This window comes from Opisthocomus hoazin, chromosome 4 (genome assembly GCF_030867145.1).
Source record: "Opisthocomus hoazin isolate bOpiHoa1 chromosome 4, bOpiHoa1.hap1, whole genome shotgun sequence".
NCBI lineage: Eukaryota > Metazoa > Chordata > Aves > Opisthocomiformes > Opisthocomidae > Opisthocomus > Opisthocomus hoazin.
In genome coordinates, this window is record NC_134417.1 from 46692656 (window position 1) to 46712146 (window position 19491).

The 19491-nt window shown below is 36.6% G+C and overlaps 1 protein-coding gene across 6 annotated transcripts in view; it reads right to left on the reverse strand.

The window, feature by feature from the left end:
* The window catches only part of ATP2C1 (ATPase secretory pathway Ca2+ transporting 1), a 74838-nt gene that overhangs the window by 12899 nt on the left and 42448 nt on the right, over positions 1 to 19491 (reverse strand). For all 6 annotated transcript variants that reach the window (XM_075418884.1, XM_075418888.1, XM_075418887.1 and 3 more), the window contains 13 exons: positions 15603 to 15638; positions 14643 to 14704; positions 14175 to 14283; positions 11031 to 11186; positions 10332 to 10400; positions 8477 to 8552; positions 7890 to 7956; positions 6654 to 6778; positions 5293 to 5390; positions 3679 to 3774; positions 3486 to 3575; positions 1937 to 2041; positions 866 to 1022 (listed from right to left, as the gene is read on the reverse strand). In XM_075418884.1, the coding sequence (XP_075274999.1) occupies positions 866 to 1022; positions 1937 to 2041; positions 3486 to 3575; positions 3679 to 3774; positions 5293 to 5390; positions 6654 to 6778; positions 7890 to 7956; positions 8477 to 8552; positions 10332 to 10400; positions 11031 to 11186; positions 14175 to 14283; positions 14643 to 14704; positions 15603 to 15638 (1246 nt within the window). The remainder of the gene's footprint in view (positions 1 to 865; positions 1023 to 1936; positions 2042 to 3485; positions 3576 to 3678; positions 3775 to 5292; positions 5391 to 6653; positions 6779 to 7889; positions 7957 to 8476; positions 8553 to 10331; positions 10401 to 11030; positions 11187 to 14174; positions 14284 to 14642; positions 14705 to 15602; positions 15639 to 19491) is intronic.

Genomic DNA, 19491 nt, shown 5'->3' on the forward strand with positions numbered 1-19491 from the left:
TTTCTTTTAGAGAGACAGATTTCATTGAGTACCTGCTGAATATTTTCTGGAATGCCTCTTACAGTAGGAATCTTATTTCAAATAATTTAAATGACATTAAAGTTATATAGGAAAAGCAAATTCACTTTATTCGAAACATTACCCCAGATTTTTTTATTTGACAATGGTCTGAAGCACACACAAAGAATGATTGTCCAAAGAAAACAGCACAAAAAGATACCACTCCCAACACATCCTCCCAGTTTCTAATAATTTGCATCCTAGGAATTTCCTGAGCCACACAGTACTAAAAAAAAACAGAGCTGTGGATAGGCTTAACAGCCTAGAGCTTGGTCTCCTTACAGAGGCCAAAGAAAGCCAGCGATGTTTATACATGTTTACACATGCTTGCCCACAGTCACCTCCTATCAATCATCTTGTGAAACATACTTTCAGTTACATTTTGAAATTCTACATAGCTAGTTAACAGAAAAGGTAATTCTAAGGGCATCTTCTGACCTGCAATCAGTTGTGCAAGCCTAACTCACAAAGGTGCCAAGAGCCAAAGTAATAGAAAAATAAACACATTCACATTTTAAAAAATCCACAGACATCTATAATGAGATATGGAAGCTATTAGGTAGCAATGTACTGTTCAGTTACAGTCACATGCAAGAGACGACAGGAACCAGCAGTGCCTTTTCTCATGCTTTCCATTATTATACAGGCCTAAGGCAACAGCACCTGTTTTTCCACTCCTCTATTTCAAAGAAAAACTTTTAAAAAAATTCTTAGTGTTTTCGGTTGTTCTTAGTTTTTTTTTTAAACAATAAGCAGTGCCATTTCTTAAAAAACGGTTAATTTTGAGACACCGAAACAGCCTTACCCCTAAGTCCTGCAGAGCCCATAGATGTCTTCTCTTGCTGGTATTGGTCTCTCTGTTGCTGAACAAGAGGTAGGGTCTGCCCCTTACAGTTATATGATGTACAGTACCTAATGACTTGTTCATAAGCACCTTTCATGAAGCAAACTTCAGGTTTGTCCTAAAAGGGAAAAGAACTGTTGTGTGCACATGTGTATATATATGTATATATACACATACATATATATATAAATATACACACAAGTACATACACATGCACATGTAATTGGCATATCTGTACTTTTCTTAGTCTTCAGAACGTACTGCAAATCAAAGTTACACTTCTAAACTTAAAAACCTGTTCTGAGTATCTTTATACTGTGTACGTTCAAGAGTGGTAATGTCAAAAGAGGCAAGCCAATAATCGATATCTCATTTCAGCAGACATCATACGCATTAGACACTGTGGGTCACACTTTATAGACATAAGAGGCCATGCAAGGGACAGAAATTAAACCTACACAGAACATTAGACATGAACGACCTTTAGCTCATCATCTGACCAGCTGCACAGGTCATTAAACATCACCTGCATCCTTGTACCATGCCTAACAACTCTAATATTTTCCAGATAGCCATCTAGCCTTGATGGTATCAAGGGACTGAGAATCCATCACCTACCTTGAATGCTTAATTCCAATGCTAAATCAACTCACCCCTTCCCCTCTTTCCCATTAAGAACTGCTTCCTCAGCTCAATTTCCAATCACTGATTCTCATCTTCTCTCCTATTGAACTAAAAAGCTCTTTTTTCATGTCTGTTTTCTCCCTGTGAAGGCATTTATGCACAGGAGTCAAGTTACCTCAATCTTTCTGACAGGCTTAACTAATACAGCGCTAAATTTCTAAACCCACTGCATTTTCTCAGCCTTCAAATAATCTACGCTCCCTTTAAAACTGTTACCAGTTTTTCAAGAATCTTAAAAATGCTGATACCAAAACACAGACTCAGTAAATCGTGGAGGAAAGGATATTAAACAAGTTAGATGCTGGTTCTACAGAGCCGGTGGACAAGGAAACAGTGACTGAAGTTCACCTGCTGCGTTCTGTGAACACATTTAACAGCCATCCATTTTTGTTCTGAACTGAAGGGATATTCAGCCTTCCTTATGTAGTCTTCCTGGACTCCATCTAAACCCATCTGTACAAAACAGAAGTACGACCACAATGTCAGGACCTGTTCTTTTCAAACAGCGATGCAATTCGGTGACTGTCGAGACATCTTAGTTAACAATCATCACTTAGTTAAAAAACAGTTTAATCTCCAAAGTTGTTTCTGAGCACACTGTTTCAGTTCAGACAAACTTTGGACAAACTAGCACTGAAAGAACCTAGAAGCTTCTATCAAGCTTCAGTGTCATTCAAACCATTTAACACTATATACTATTTTTGATCCAAGGATCTTGAAATACTTTGTAGCTTATGAGCATGGACAAACAGAAGTCTTGCAATGGCTAGCAATGTAGCTCTTGGTTTGACAAAACACGTCTATCGCCCCAATGCTTTTTTTTTTTTTAAATACCTTCTATGTAAATTTTCTGCTAGGACGGTCTACAAAAATTCTAACACAAGACTGTGGTAAAGTCTGGAGAAGGCAAGTCACTGATTTTAAGTTTGAATGATCCAGCGTGAAATGACTTCTTTTTAGTGATCAGAATCACCCAAACATTTAATCCGAAGCTAACCACAAAGACTCCAGACAAAATGCATTTCATTTCAAATGCTGCTCTCTCCCCCTCCGTGATGCAACTCGCAGCATTCCATTTGCCTTTAACCAAGGCCAAGAGAAAGTGCTGATTAAAGATGAAGAAGCTGCAGCCATTCTTAGTGCTTACAGAGCTTCACAACTCCTTCGCTACCTCCTTTTCCAGGAACAGATGTGAAAAGAATCCTGTTCTCAGTTTCTATGCTGTCTTGCCAAAATAACATCACTCTAGTCCTCTCCAGTCAAAGACTGGAGACTTGGAATGAGTCTCAGCAAGACCACAGATACATCTCGGGCCTCAATTACACACAGACAGACTGTAATGCATTCATCTTTCAATGTTTTTTGAGTTTATTCACCATCACAGAAAAAAAAATCAAGGGCTAAGTTGCCTTGCCGTATTTCTCAGTAGCTGTAATGGGTGTGTCACAGCATTATAAAAAAACCCAAAACATTTAATCACAGTGTCCACACAATTCAAACTACCTGTGCCCCACACTTAAAGGGCACTACAAATGCTGCAGCCATCAATACATCAGCTATCAACTTCTTACTGCTTCTGATGAGAACTAGGAAAGAGACAGCACAATCAATATTCAGCAGGTAAATTAGCGTGTGGCAAGTAAAAAGACAGCACTAAGTGAAAAAAGATGAAAATAAAGATTTTACTTCAGTTCAAAATAATTTTCTCTCATCTTTCAGAATGCCCGAATATTTCCAACAGATAAGAAACATAGGAGATGAGCAGTTGCAATACAAATCTAGGAGACCCAAAGGAAAGGATAATGAGAAAAAAAAAAAACAACACACCACCAGAACAACTTATTTCTACAACACTTCCCACCTGCCAGGAATTCAAAAAGCACCATATGGTACGCACCTTCATAGCAAGTGCAATTAAAGCCCCTTCTGTTGGCTTCCCCATTAAGGTGTTGTTTCTAATCAAAGCATCATTGCACACACAACCAGCCTAAAAGATGTGGAAGAGGAGAAAACGGAACACAAAGTAAATGCCATACAAAGCTCTTGTGCTACATCATCAACTAAAAGTCACCTCTGTGCCAAGATCTTACCTCAACAATTTTGCTAATGGATGGGTTGTTGTAACCATGAATAACTTCACCATCGAGCACCACTTCTCCAAACCTGTTATAACCTACTCCAGTAACCTGCAAGACAAACAGCCAAAGGCTGCATGTAACACAATGTTCACCAGCTTCATAAACTGTTTTAATCTCAGCTTTTTACTATAAACTACAGAAAAACTGAAAAAGGCCATTCATAGAGAACGATTTTACTCAGCGTGAATGGATTCTCCTACTCAGCTTCTAATGTAGCAGGTACTAGAGATTAAGGAATAAAAACTGAGGGCAAGTGAGTTCAATGAAATATATTAGACACTAACTTTTTTAAAAAAGTGTCAATTTTATTCCTTAGCATAAATAAATGCAGCATATGTTGTTTCCTTACAGTACTAGGCATGCTTTCTTTTTTTTGTTTCTTTCTATTGCTTTCTTATTTTTTTCGTCCTATTCATCTTTATTCTGGTTAATAATGCATACCCCCTGCAGGGGAATGGAAGTACAGAGCTGAGTCCTACTTTCATCCAGAAAGAAGAAAAAAAAAAAAAAAAAAAATCATAGTTGAAGAGCCTCTCAGCTGAGACCTCAGAGAGTTGTTAAAAACAGTAACATGGTATTTTTCGTGCATAAAAACCAGGCATCCCACTAGGATCCTAAAAAAGTCTTGATGTCTACAGCATTAACAGCTAATATATTCACAGCCATTTCAAGTTCTCTTTCAATTAGGAAAAAGGAGCTGATTCGACCCAGATGTAAACAAAGCATGCTAGTAGTAAAGAAAAAGCAATTACAGTATTCCTATAGAATTCTAATAGAAAAGTAAATATCAGGATATATAAGCAACCATAGGTAAAACAACAAGGAAGAATAATTAAGAATGCCAGTATTTATGCTTACAAAAGTCAACAACAATACCCTCTGTTAACAGTAATGTGGAAAAAAACCCAAGATAAGAATAGCTTGAGAATTTAAGAACTTGCTTAACACACTCCCATGAAACCGCAGCTAGTTCCACACCTTGCTGCTGTTGCTGCTGTTTTGTGCATTTACTTCAGTCTTTGCAGCAACTCCCCAACCTCAACCACCACTGTCATGTCCTGCTCCTACTTCCAACTCCACCCATTAGGAAAAAGCAAGAATGATAGTATATACTCGGTATGAAGGGTTCATACAAGAAATCATTTTTAGCCACAAGCTGGATATCCCTATTTTAAATACTTGTTAACATGCAAATTTTATTTATATACACCTGCAACAGCAAAATAGCCTCTACTTTCTATACTGAAGAAAAACACGATCTCTCAACCTTTGTACTGTATCTCAGCATCTGTCCTTTACTGTCACCTACATCGATCAAGTGATTTAAGACCTTAACATATTATAGAAAAAATTCTTCTGTAACCAGAGAAGGCTTAGATAACACAGCTCAAAGTCTGCAATACTCAATGCACTGAACAACAGAATTAACTGGAAGTTGAGGAATGGGAGTTTGGTGCAACAGATTTACACTTTGATGCTTCACCTGCAGTATACTCAAGCATGTTTCAGCTGATGCACACAACAAAGTAAAAAGGAAAATTAAAGTGTAACAGACTCACTACATACCTCTGCATGCTGCCCATCTGAAGTAAAAATATGAGTAACAGTCATTTCATTTTTTGTCAGAGTTCCAGTTTTATCCGAACAAATTACATTGCAACAACCTGAAATAGCCAATTAACATTTGTAAGACAATGTCTGTTCAGAACAATGTAACTAGATCAAAAGTATTCAAGACAGGCAAATTTCTACAAATACTGCAGCTGTCTTTGTTAAATCTCATTTTGTTTTTTCACAGACAGCTAATTTTTAACTATCAATGAACAGCTGTACAGAGTTCTTGGCAAGTTTGTCCAATAAATAAAAAAAAAAATCTAACTAAAATCCCAAATTCACAACTCATCTGAAACGCTTCCATTCACTACCTCTTCTTTATTTTATTCCACTGTATCTCAAACGACATTACTGAAATCCCAGTTGTGACTCCTGGTGAGAAGAGAGCTAAGAGCCTGCTTTACAGCAGTCATTCTTCTTTATCAAAAAGCGCAATGTCTGTCTAACACTAGCCACAACACATGTCACACAAGCATGACTTACTACTAAAGCTTCAAATTTTAATAAGGTTGAAAAGATTCAAGAAATGTGAAATTTGTATATGCCTTTTTAACTCAGGAAAATAGTATTTTGACAGACTATTGCAGTATCTTGATATTTTTGGACACAACAGCAGGAATTGCAAAAGCAACAAAAAACCTTGCAACACTACCGAGATTCTGCTAGAGGCACTGGAAAAGTATTTCCAGTCTTCAAATGCAAAAGAAATTCAAACGCAGCAGACTAATTTAACTTACTAGTTCTATTTATTTTTTATGTCCCGTGCTTTACGTTTCATGACCAAAACTGCATTGAGAATGTTTTTAAGCTTTAGTATTTTTAAATTATTTTAAGTTTTAGTATGAGCAGCATAACATCCTGAAGGTATATTATGATTACAAAGCTTTTTTTAATATTCAAATTAGGATTTATTTCCAACTGGCAATATCATTCCCAAATTTACATAAAAATTTAGTTCAAAAACCATTTTACAAGTCTTTTTTAAAAAGAACATCTCACAGCAAACAAGTACAAAGAGTACTCCATACATTCAATCACTTATGAAGTTTAGAGCATTGCTAATGTGGCATGCTATTAACTGAAAGACTGTTTATTCCAGTTAAATAAAAAAAAGTAGTTAGAGGGCCCACAAGCATATATATCTGAATTGTAACTGGGTAAATTGCATTCAGTTTAGAAATGTGTTAAGATACCACTACCACTACATTGCTAGCAAAATAAGAATACCTGCTTTATTCTATTAGTCATCAGTATTTATGTTGATTTCCTAAAATTTGTATCAAAATACTATGTCTAAGTTAATCTAGTCATACCTAAAGTTTCAACAATAGGCAGTTTTTTTACAATAGCTCGTTTCTTCACCATTCTCATCACACCAAGAGCCAATGTCACTGTTACCACAATTGGGAGTCCTTCAGGGATTGCAGCTACAGCCAAACTGTAATGAAATACACAAATCTGGTCTTAGAACATCATACATGAGTACATAGCAATGATGTATTTACACTTCAGAAAATGGTTTCTGTAGCAGTCTGTTCACTGAGGTGAAAAGGCAAAGGAAGCAGCTGCGACACGATCCTATTTGTATACCATTCATTGTAAGATACACTGAAGACAGTAACAAAATGCAGTTAAGTTTGACATTTCTACTCATCACTTATGCAGAAGTATGAAGAAAAGTTGGGAGGAGGAAGAAATCAATTATGTATCATTTTTTCTGTACAAAGCACTAATTAGGACTGTGCAAAGCAGCCCAGCTTGTGAAGAATAAGTGTAATCAGCACTAAACAGAACTGGGAAACACCACAACTTCAAGTGACCACTAATCCACGGCTGTTACTTCCAGATCACGATGTGGCAGCAAGCTAAGTGCTGGAATGGCACAGAAGGTCATTTAAAAAAAAAAAAAACACTGATGGCAGTGTAAACAAGATCACAGTAACTCATTACACAATGCTCAAAGATGCAGGTCCTAGTGCTTCCCCCTGCCCTCAAAGGGTAAATCTCCAGAGTCTGATCCTGCTGTTTGAAGAAACATTTCTACCTCACACACTGTCTGTGTAATTAGCAACTCAGCAACTTTTCTAAGGGCACAGCATTAGATCATCTAAATTCAGTGTTATTCTCAGCAGGCAATACCCTGGGATTAAATTTCCACAGCATGACAGAAAATGAGCTAATGAACTAAATGACACAAGGCTTGTAGTAACTTCACTTTGTCTGATGCCACCTACAAAATTGCATTTTTCTTTATTTACTCAGTGACAGAAATTCAAACTGTACAACTGTATCGTCTGTTTGCAGATGTTCTGCAAGACACTCAGAAATCACCATAGAAATGCACAGTTTGAGAGAGTGACAGGAACATACCATATCATTAAAAATTAGTATGAAATGGCTTTTTTACAGCAAAAGTTTATTTTCATTTTTAATTACTTACGTGAACTTAAAAGCAGAGTCTGTGTGCAAGCATATTATACTATTCATCACTAGCTTTCAGACACTTGCTGTAATGCACGATCTACACTATTTAAAAGCAAAAATCTTACCTCACACCAATTGTGAACATATCGAGTATATGCTTTCCTTGCAACCAGCCAACCAGCATAATAACTCCTATAAATAAAATAATCATCAGGATAAATATAAAACCAGTATCTACCGCAGCCTCATGGGGAAAAGACGACCTAAGATAGCCAAACCCAAGCTTATCATTGTGCTGCCTATAAAAAACGATTATTTCTTTCACTGTCAGAGCATGATTCCATTAGTATGGCAAAGGTGAAGAAAGTTTCTGCCACTCTAGTTGCCCCATCACAGCAGCAGTGAGGTACTCACTTATGTACACCTTGAATCAGAATACAAGACACACTGCAATTTAAAAGGAAGCATTTACAGGACAAAAATTAAGTCAGAAAAGTATGTTTGCAGGAAGAAGCACGTAAACAGCATTATGATGAAAATCATGTTGCCTTAGTAATCTTCACATGATTAGTGGCATGAACTCAACATGACCAACAAAACAAGGAGTCAAAATATTTAAAAAGAGAGAGATTAAGCCCTTCCATTTCCCCAAGCCTACATGTTAGTTTCGGTTACATCATAATTTGTAATTTTTTTACATAAATGCTCTTACCTATTATACCAAAGGAATACAAGGAAAGCTGTTTTCCCAAGAGATCCATGCTCTTCTGCAGAGGTGTCTTTGGAGCCTTGATGAACAGTAAAAATGCAGCAGTTAACAGACACAGGTTAAAAAGTATGAACTGTATCCCACAGTACTTCAGATGTGCAAATTTCAAGACACTGTCAGTGAGTAAGATGTGGTTACACCCTGTGTTTCCATACATTTACTTTGTGAAAACAGACTACACTCTTTCATTCTTCTGTAGAATTCAAGAAGATTCAAGAACACTTCAATGCAATGAAAAATTCATTAGAAATATTATTTGGTAGTTTTGTGATGTCTACAGCAAATCTAATACAAAAGGACATATCAAAGATTTAAAAAAAAAAAAATTAAAAAATCATGCTGACTAAGCCACTACACTTCTTCCAAGACCAAAAAGTTCTTGATCACAAGACTAAAAATGACTTTTCAAGACAGAGGTATTAGAGCTCTGGAAAGCCAATTATATCTCAAAAGGAATTTGTTCATCATCTGCAGAAAATTCAGTTTAGCCAAATAGAAAACTACGGAAATGTTCAGACAATCTATTGCCAAAAAAAGTATATAGAAAAAAGGAGGGGACATGAAGCAAAAATTTTAAATTAAAAACGAAAGGAAGAAAAAAACCAAATAGGAAAGTAGATTTTCACATTGGATGCCAGTAAGTTTTGGGTTTTTAATAGTAATATATGGTGAATTACACTATGGAAAGGCTGGCAAAAAAGGAAGACAGGTCATTGTAAAATCATCTTTGTTCAACAAGTTATGAAAAATTGCATACACTCTATCCGAGAAAGCTGGTATCAAGTTTGATTCACTCTTACCTTCAAAATTTACTTTTACAAATGAGATTACTGTAATACAAACATAAAAAATCACCCTATGATACTCTGGTATTTCAGAATGTTGTTGGTGTAGAATGCTCACACATGGGTTTCTTGCATTAATACTTAACTTGTTACAATGCAAACTAAATACTACTGAACAGATGATGATATTTTCCTCACGTGTATTAAAGTGGACTCCACTTTGGTGACTGGACAGCAGTATTCCCTTGAAAGGTGTAGTAAGGCACTGCAGCTAACAGGAGGTCGGTGATGCACTCCTGGCTGAAACATTTAATGCCCTTAGTTGCTCTGTTTTGGCAGATTTCAGAAATGTATGTATCTGGAAGAAAAAACGCTGCCTATACTATGCCTGATCATGTCCTGACAGCTGGAGACAGATTGTGTCCTTATGATCCTACATTGGTCAGGCAGCCAGAGAAGAAGCCACAAGGCCCTAGATTCACAAAGCACTCAAGACTCAGAATTCCTATGTGGATCAGTGTACTGCAATAAACAAAAATCACTGGGGCAGTTTGGCATACAAGAGACAAACCGACCTTATAAAAGGTTAAGGTGGAGATGACAGAAGCAGCACAAAACACATGCGTAACCCCAAAATACACTGCTAATCAAGGGAAAAACATAGTCCTGTGCTCGCAGGGCACAAATCTGTCATACAAATCCCTCTCACACAAATGTAGTTCCACTTGAAAAATATACACTTCCACAAACCGCAGTGAGATTTGTTCCACTACACATTCAGAATTTATTTTCACAGTTACTATTTTTAGGTCAGCTACGGATATTTTGTTGCACTGAATTCAATTACTACTTTCATGTTCAAGAGCTAAGATTTGTTTTGCTAGAGGAAAGACAAATATTAAAAGCAATGTAATTAAGTTTAGCTAAGTTCCTATGGAATAAATTCAAAGTCTTAATGAATGAAATGTACACTTACAAAATATACATCTTTGCTTCTAAGTATTCACTCTTACCTCTTCTGCCTGCATCATTTTGAAAACCTCCCCAAATTCAGAGTTTTCTCCTGTTCCAATAACTATCCCCTAAAAAAAAACCAAAAATAAAGCCAATTCAAATCTGAAGTTTCATTTTAATGTTAGTGGTTGCTCTTGACAGCTCTGACTGTGTAGCCCTTAGTGTGCTACAATGTTAACTTTGTTTATAAAATTAATTCTTTGCACAAGTAGGAAATATTTCTGCCAAAAAACATTTTTCCCCTAAAACAAACTGTTATTCTGTGCACTGCTGAAGTATTTAGTAACTACCAGTAAAAAAACTCAAATCCCTAACACTAGCCAAAACTGTATTTTCAGTTACAGGTTTTCAAAAACATGAATGTTGTTCTAAAAGCAAAATACCACATCGTAGACAAGAAGAGTTTCACATCATCCACTCCCTATAAATTTCAGCTCTCCTAGCTTCGATTAGTTTTCCTTTTTAAACCAGTGTCTGAAAAAGCACCAATGAGAAAAGCTCTGCAGTGTATCACAGTAATGTCTTCCATGCTTCCAGTAAATATTTCTTCTTCTGTGCCATTTCTATTGTTTCGAAAACTCAAATATATGCAGTCATTAAAGTACATTTCTCAACTGATAGGTGACCTTTAAAAATAAGAACTACCTTCAAATAGTTGAAACATGGAAAACATTTTTCTCTATTAATAATGATTTTACCTTTGCTTTTCCGCATCTGACCAACGTTCCCATGAAAGCAATATTGCTCCTAGAAGTAAGATCTCCATTGGTTGCTGCTGGCTGAGGAGCTGTAGATTTAGAGCAAGGAGCTGTCTCACCCGTGAGACTGGATTCATCAATAGAAAGGTCCACAGCCTTTGAAAACAAAATACATGGACTAGGTAAAAAGCACGACAACCTTTTGTAAGTAGTTGGAAGTGTTAACAGAAGTTTCCCAATTTTGACCGTTAAAAATACATCCAATTTGTTCATAAGGTAAGAAGCCATGTCAGTATCAACCATACTACGGCTCAACAAAGCAACAAACACTCCTACAGAACATTGCAGTAATGCAACAAGCTCTCACTTTGAGGAGTCAAAGCTTACTCATAATTCTATGTTCATGATTGTTTTTCTATAAAACATTCAAGAGGTTGCAGCTGTGATGCTTTCTGTCACCAAACAAAATAATTAAACTGGAATGCAAGTGCACATATATATTATCCTCTCAACTCTTCCTCTGTCCACTTCCTCCGATCATGGTCCATTAAGAAACCGCTGGCAAAAAGCATATTTTATGCAGCGTATTTTGTTCACAAAGTCTCTATCAGGAAAATGCTCTTCAAGCAACAGTCAAGTAGACTAGAGGAACAGAAGCTGCCGTTTTGTTTCAGGTTTCACTTTTGTGGGATTTTTGGTAGCATGTGAGGGCAGTTAGAGAAGGCATAAATCAATTATTCTGTTTTAATCAGCTGACAGATGAAGAACAAAGTTTGTGTTCTATAAATAAAATCCAAAACAAAAAATAACTTATCAAAATATAAAGTGAAGAAAAAGTCTTTCCTCAACTGACATCAATTCTTATGTATCAATCTACTGCCTTTAAGGACTCTTGAAAAGAGTCAAAGCCTGAATCATAAAATCCCATTCACAAAATTTAAGTGAAATTACTTTGCATTGATAAAAAGCATAAAGCCACTACTGGTGTCCATACTACTAAATTTCAAGATAACCTTTCTCAAGAAAAAAAGCGTTAAAGGATGCATAATAAAACTCAACTGCCCAAACTCTTTCCAAGGATATCACTTACAAAGAGTAAGTAAGAATCAGTCACATTGCACTCGGTACCACCACACTACAGCAGATCACTCCAAAATTCGGGTTGGGGTTGGGTTTTTTTGTTTGCTTGGTTTTGGTTTTTAAGTGGCATGATAACTGGACACACTCCACTTCTAGCTGGACAAAAATGAATACAGGCTGCTATATCAAAGATAATTGAGTCAATGTTAGAAGACAATAGTACCTTTACTAAAGTGCTTACTGATCAGTCAAATCCCTCTAATTCCTGCAATATCCCTCTCAAATAGTTACCAGTGTAGTACCCATTTTTAAAAGATCGATGCTGTATCAATAAAGGAAAAGGGACACTCGTCAAACACTGCAATGAATCTTTCAAATCAAAGACATAAAGAATGATTAACTCCAGAAAGTATTACAGTAATCTTGTATTTGTGATATATTCCTCAGACTCCAAGCTGAAACAGGATGAAGATGCCACTTTGCTATGGTTCAGACTTAGCCATGAGCTCTGAAACGTTTACCATCACTAGCAAAAGGAACTGTGTTCAAAGCCCACACTGTTACAGGTATGGTAGTTCTTGATGCAATATTCTGGCTTTAGAGAAGATTGTCATAAAACTTCATGGACCACTCACTAATATACAGAAAACTGAGGCCAGAAAAGGTCTATTGGCAAACAAGATTGCCCTCGTAAGATTACACGAGCAAAGAAACTTCTCACATATATGCAAGGCTTCAGAAAGTAAACAGTGTCTAATTACCATTTCTACAATTATCTAGGACAGCACCAATTAGAATATTCTGGAGACGTCTAGCTCTATCTGAAAAGACAATCCCCCTTTAATTTTTTTTAAAACCCACCACCCCATAACAATGCCCAGTAGAGACAAGATGAAAGTAAGATGACATACTCTTATTTTCAAATGGTCTCCAAGAACAGTTGGGACAAAGATAGCACAAATTTTCATCTGATGTAGGGCTACAGTCTGCTGAGAAACTTTTGAATTTCCTTTCTGCTTTTCTTCGTAAAAGGTCCAAGAATGTTGCTATCATAGCATGCTATCAGCTTATGAGCAAGACAGTAGATGCTGCTGCAACAGCAGTTTCATACTAATGCAGAGACCATACAATTGCTGAAGGAAGGAGAAAGCATTTGCAGTCACAAAAGCAAACCCATTCAAGTACCAACCATATTGCAGGGGCTAACAACTGATAATCCAGACAAACTTCTCAAGAGCACCACAAACCTGTCTCAGAAACTAGCTCATTTAGGCTTTGTCTATGAAATAAGCACTGATTAATCCAGTGTCAGCTGTGGATATACTGGATACACAGCTCATCATACCCAGAAATTACTTCAACATGATAGGCAGCCCAGACACTGTGCAACCTGAAGATGCCCAATCTGACAGAAAAGTAACATGACATTATTCAGCCAAAACCATCAAAATAAGCAAGATGAATATATATACACTCCATTTTATTTTTAGATAACCTGCAAGTACTATTACAGTGCTATTGCTTCAACTCAAGTACTTCCACCAGTGCTAATATTACAAATCAAATATTTAGTAAACTAGAAGATAACAGCACACTGACGAAAAAATGTCAGAGGAAAAGATTACACCAGCACAGCTTCGCAATATTTTTTAAGTACTCCATTATCAGAGTACACTGAAACCATAACCTAAAGATTAATGCAAATGAAGACTCGAAATCCCCCGCAATCAGCTGCCAAAATATCTTGTAATTCAGACTGAAAACAATAATTTTACAACTTGTTTAACACTGAGGAAAAAGTACTCAACTAAAATTTTCAAAAATGCATTACTACAAAAAATTGGAAAATTCTTTACTCTCATGTCCTACAATAAGAAACTACATATATTATTAAGAATGCACAATTACATTGGGAAACTAATTATTTCAAAATTTCCATCAAAATAGTTGTGAATTCCAAACAATAACACTTATTGCACTTCTGTATTGAATGGTTATCTTCTCTTCCCCTCTGTCCTACAAAAATAAAAGTTATTAAATATTAAAGTAATATTAGGTACATACCTCAAATAACCGTAGATCAGCCGGAACTCTGTCTCCAACTGACAGACAGACTGTATCACCTGGGACTAAATCTCTTGCAAGTGTATGCTCCACCCTACCTTCTCGTACACTGTGGACAGAAACATGAAGGGTGATTAAGAATGTCACCTTTGGGATTTTGTCCAAGAAAAGCATTCACACTGTTGACTACACATTGCAATGTTACTGGTTTCAGCAATGTATTATTTCTGACTTGCTGCTTGTTTCTTAGCAGTTACACATCAGTAACACAATTTGCAGTGTTCAGAAGGGCAACAATGTGAACTAATTTTTAGGCTTATAAAACAATCTTTAAAATGAGCAACAGCAAAGCATGTTCATAAGAGCTTGATACAAAGGTGGTAAATTCAGTAAAATCTTTTTTGTTTACTCACTTCAGATCAAATTTAATATGAAAATTTAGGACTGAAAGGACAGACAATTACATACCAATGGCATTCTGGAGGCACAAGTTTACTAAGCTCTTCAAGAGATTTTTCTGATCTGTACTCCTGCAGAGACATTTTAAAAAATAAGCAGATACTAACAGGCAAAGTTAACAATAAGATATGTCCACATCTACTGAAATTTATCTTACTAGTAAAGTTGTATTAAAGTAATATTCCAAACAATCAGATAAGAGATGTCCTTCAACAGTTCTATACTAGACACTTTATAAAGCAAGTATGGTCCAAACAATGAAAATGTACAGATTCAAGATTTTGCCTACAAGCATTTCTTCTGAAAGAATAGCAGAGGTCCTTTGCATTTTCCTTCAGTATAGGGCTTTGTAATACTTGCAGTAACGCTTCTAAACTCAGGGATCAGACACATGATTAAGTTCTACAGTTTAATAAGTTAATATCAAAAAGACTGCATTCATGCTTTTAGCCCCAGAACTAAGGTATCACAACTCATCCCTAACTCAATAAACAGATTACAGAATTAAGGTAAGTCAATATATAGAGCACAAACACAAAGCACTTTTGGTTTAGGCACACACTGAGTAAAGCTGGGTATTTACAAAATGATTTTTTTTTTATTACTTAGAAAAAAAATTTGTAAAAGAATTTTGTAAAATTTCTGTACAAAATGGAAGCCAGACCTACATTTTCAAAGTCTGTTTTATACAAAGTTAAATATTTAAAAGTACTTCAAAGCTGTTCATTCCGAGTGCTTCTTTACAAGTACTCTTTTGTGGCTGCGTATAATACCAATATAGACACATAAACGACAATGTAGTTAAAGCAGTACAAATCACCGAATTTAGGAAAGGGAAGAGACTTGGATGAAAGCACAGAGCTCTTTATTCAACCATTCACAGCACAATACAAAGACAATTACCTCAGTCTTACAAATAGGAGAGTTTACATAAAAGCAATAATCTTATTTGGACAACAGCTGTCTTACCTGAACAAAGGCAACTGTAACAACAATGAGTATTGCCTGCAAGAAAACAAAACAGAGTAAGATAAAAGAATTTCAAATGGCAATGAAAGTAAATGATGATACTTGTGTTAGAGATTGGTTATAAAGATTATAGAACAGAATAAAATCATAGACCTAGAACGTAGATTCAGCTGTGTAAACACAGCTCTGTTAAAAAAAACATACAATTGGTATGTTGCAGTTGGAATAGAAATTAATTGTATGGATTGTATCAAACAGAATTTACAAAAGAAGCTGAGACGACCCTGAAACCAGTGAGGGAGAGTTCTACAAAGACAGAAGAATAGAAAGAACTTAATAAATGATGTACTCAAAGGAACGGAACGGTTCCTTTGAGTCCATACATAAGGCTTAAAAACTTATGAAGATTCTAGACTTAATGTAATTGGTTTAATAAATGTATATAAACTAGTCTAGCGAGTTAAGCTTTGCCACTCACTGAGGTGATGGCCCAACTCCGAGTTGTGAATAAAGCAAAACCTAGTGTAACCCACTTGTGTGAGGATAAAATTTTTAACAGAATTTGGTGACCCAGATGGGACACTAGGACACAGGAGATGGATACTCAGGATGTTTTCTGGGAACATTCGAGACCAACGCTCAAAGTGCCGGCACAAAACAAAAGGACTAGGTGAGTACGAGAGCTTTTGGTCTCCAGTGTGTTCAGAATGATTGTTGAGATTTTCTCTTGTGTTTAAATTTTGCTTGAAGTAGTTGATATGGGAACTACACCCAGCGTTGAAAGGGGGATGCCCCTTGCTGAGGTTTTAGAAAATTGGAGTAATATACCTTTGTCTCACACTTTGAAGAAAAAGAAATTGGTATTATTATGTCAGGAGGAATGGCCATTTCTCACTAGAACTAGACGAGGGGGACCTATGGATGTGTAGCCCCCTAAGGGAACTTTTAAAATACAGAAGTTAAAATTTTTGCGAATAATTTTAAAAGATACAGGAACTGAATATATTAATTATTGGTATATTTGCTATAATTTGACCCAACAAAGAAGGAAACCTGCAGGTAATCATAATAATGGAGGTCGATTATCACCCTCTGCTCCCTTTGCTCCGGAGGCAGACGATGATAATTCTACCTCAAAAGGGATTGGAATATATCCCATGAAATTGGATTACATTCCAAACCCTAGGGCTGGACCAGGAGCCCCTACAATCCAAGCCATAGTGAGACATGAACCTTGGAAACAAGGAGATACGGTAGCGTGGCAAGCAAAAATGCCGAGACTACGAGATGATGCAGAAAAATGTACTCAATTATTATCTGTCATCATAACTGATTATTTTCCTAATTAAAATGATGTAAGAACTCTCCTCCGAGAATTATTCCAACCAGATGAAAGAGAAAAATTTAACAAAAGGAGCGAAGAACAACAGAAGCAAGAAGAGAAGAAACTGAAAGCAGAGAGGAAGAGAGAACGTAAAGAAAAAGAAAGAGAAATTGGCTTGCTCGCTGCAGCGATTGCTCAGAATTATAATCAAAGAGGAAGAGGCCGGGGATTTCCCCGAAGAGGAATCAGAGGAAGAGGCCAAAGAGGCAGAGGTCTTCCTCCCCGTTTCCCCTTATTTTAACACTCCTGAATGTTTTTATTGTGGTAATTTAGGTCATATGCAGCGTGCATGCCAGTTGAAACCAGTGACTTCGGCAGTCGAAGTTAGAAACTACAGAGAAAGACCTCCCAGACCTCACTCACAGTAATTGATGGAAACTGTTGGAGTTAAGGTAGATCATAATGGTCACGTCACAGCAAAGGTAAACGGTACTTTTGTTAATTTTCTAGTAAATACGAGAGAAACTATATCATTATTAAACTTTTTTGTTCTGTAGTTATCAAGAGAAAAAATAAAGGTAGATGGAGTGGTGAGAGGTAAAGAATTGCCCTTTTCGCTTCCCCTTCCAGTGTTATTGGGAGAAAAAATGGCTTAGGGAAAGTTTGTTGTCTCCCCTGAAATACCTGTGTCTTTGCTGAGACGGGATTTGTTGCAAGAATTTGGCACTTGTAAATCTTTAACTCCAACTGGTATCCAATTAATTGGCATGTCTTTAATCAAAATACCAGAAAATAAAAAGGAGGGAAAAAAGATCCCTGAGGAACTTTCTGATATTCCTTATGAATTATGGAGCACTTCTGGAAATGAGGTAGGGCTGTTAAAAATCAGCTGAACCTGTGGTAAACCAAACAAAAGAAAGAACACCTCCTCTATTCAACAATATCCAATAGTTTCAGAAACAATTCCTAGTATTGGTAAACAAATTGATAAATTCTTAAAGGAGAGAATTCTAAAAGAATGTAGGAGCCCTTATAATACCCCAATTTTACCTGTAAGTAAAAACAGGTTGGACAACGACAGAGACCCTGAATATAGGTTTGTTCAAGATTTACAAGCAGTTAACGAGCACGTCATTGCACCCCATCCAGTTGTTCCAGACCCGAGTTTGACATTAACTCAAATACCTCCTTGGGGCCAGTATTATACTGTGCTTGACTTAACAGGAACCTTTTTTTTTTATACCAATAGCAGAACAAAGTCAACATATTTTTGCCTTTATCTGGCAAGGGAAACAGTTAACCTAGACACGACTGCTGTAAGGTTTTACTAGTTCATCCACTATTTTCTCTCAGATTTTGAGAAATTATTTACAAGATTTAAATTTTCCCTGTTTGTCTGTTTTGATACAATATGTGGATGATCTTTTACTTGTAAAAAAGACAAAAGAAAATTGTATACATGATACTAAATATTTGTGTTGTCAGTTGGTACAGAAAAGTCATTAAATCTCTCCATCCAAACTGCAGTTTTGCCAAACTAAGGTAAAGTACCTGGGATTTTTATTAAGTCTGGGAAAAAGAAAAATTGATCCCGAAAAAGTTAAAATAATACAGGAACTGCCAAGACCTACCACTAAGAAGCAGTTAAGGGGATTTTTTGGGCAAGTTGGATTTTGCAGACCTTGGATCCCTGGATTTAGTGAAATAGCAAAACCGTTGCATGAAGCAACCAGGAATGAGGAGGTGAAACCTATAACATGGGGATCTAAAAGAGAAAAAGCTTTTCGGACACTAAAGAATGCCTTACTGAATGCCCCAGCATTAGGACTCCCTGATTATACCAAACCCTTTAAACTTTATTGTGATGAGATAAAGGGAACAGCCAGAGGAATTTTAGTCCAAACTTTAGAGCCTCATGAAAGACCAGTAGCTTATTTTTTAACTATGTTAGATCCTGTAGTAAAAGGAACTCCGTTTTGTATCCCAGCAATTACAGCTGCAGCTGAGATGGTAGAAAAATCTAGGTCAATAGTTTTAGGACATGCACTAACCGTATGCGTACCCCATGAGGTAGAAATTTTGTTAAAACAATATGCTGAAAAGTCTCTTTCACCCCAAAGAGCACATCGTTATCAATCAGTATTCATATGTTATTAACTGACAATTTGAAATTGGAAAGGTGCAACATGCTTAACCCTGCCACACTGTTACCTTTGCCAACTGATGGTGAAAAAGATACTCATGACTGTATGCAAATTTTAACATTTACTAGCAAGTCTCAAGACGACATAACAGATCAACCAGTTGATAACCCGGAGATGAGCCTTTTCACAGATGGATCATCATATTACGATAAAGAACGACGGGTTGTGGGTTTTGTGGTGACGACAGAAACAACAGTATTAATTGCTGGACCTCTACCTTTGTCTCTGGGAGCGCAAGGTGCGGAAGTTGTCGCACTGACAGAAGCAGCCAGGAAAAAAAGGTGCTGTCTCAAGAGGTAACCACTTGGCTGATCAAGCAGCCCGAGCAGCTGCTAGGCATTGCAACCTTCTTATGGCTGCA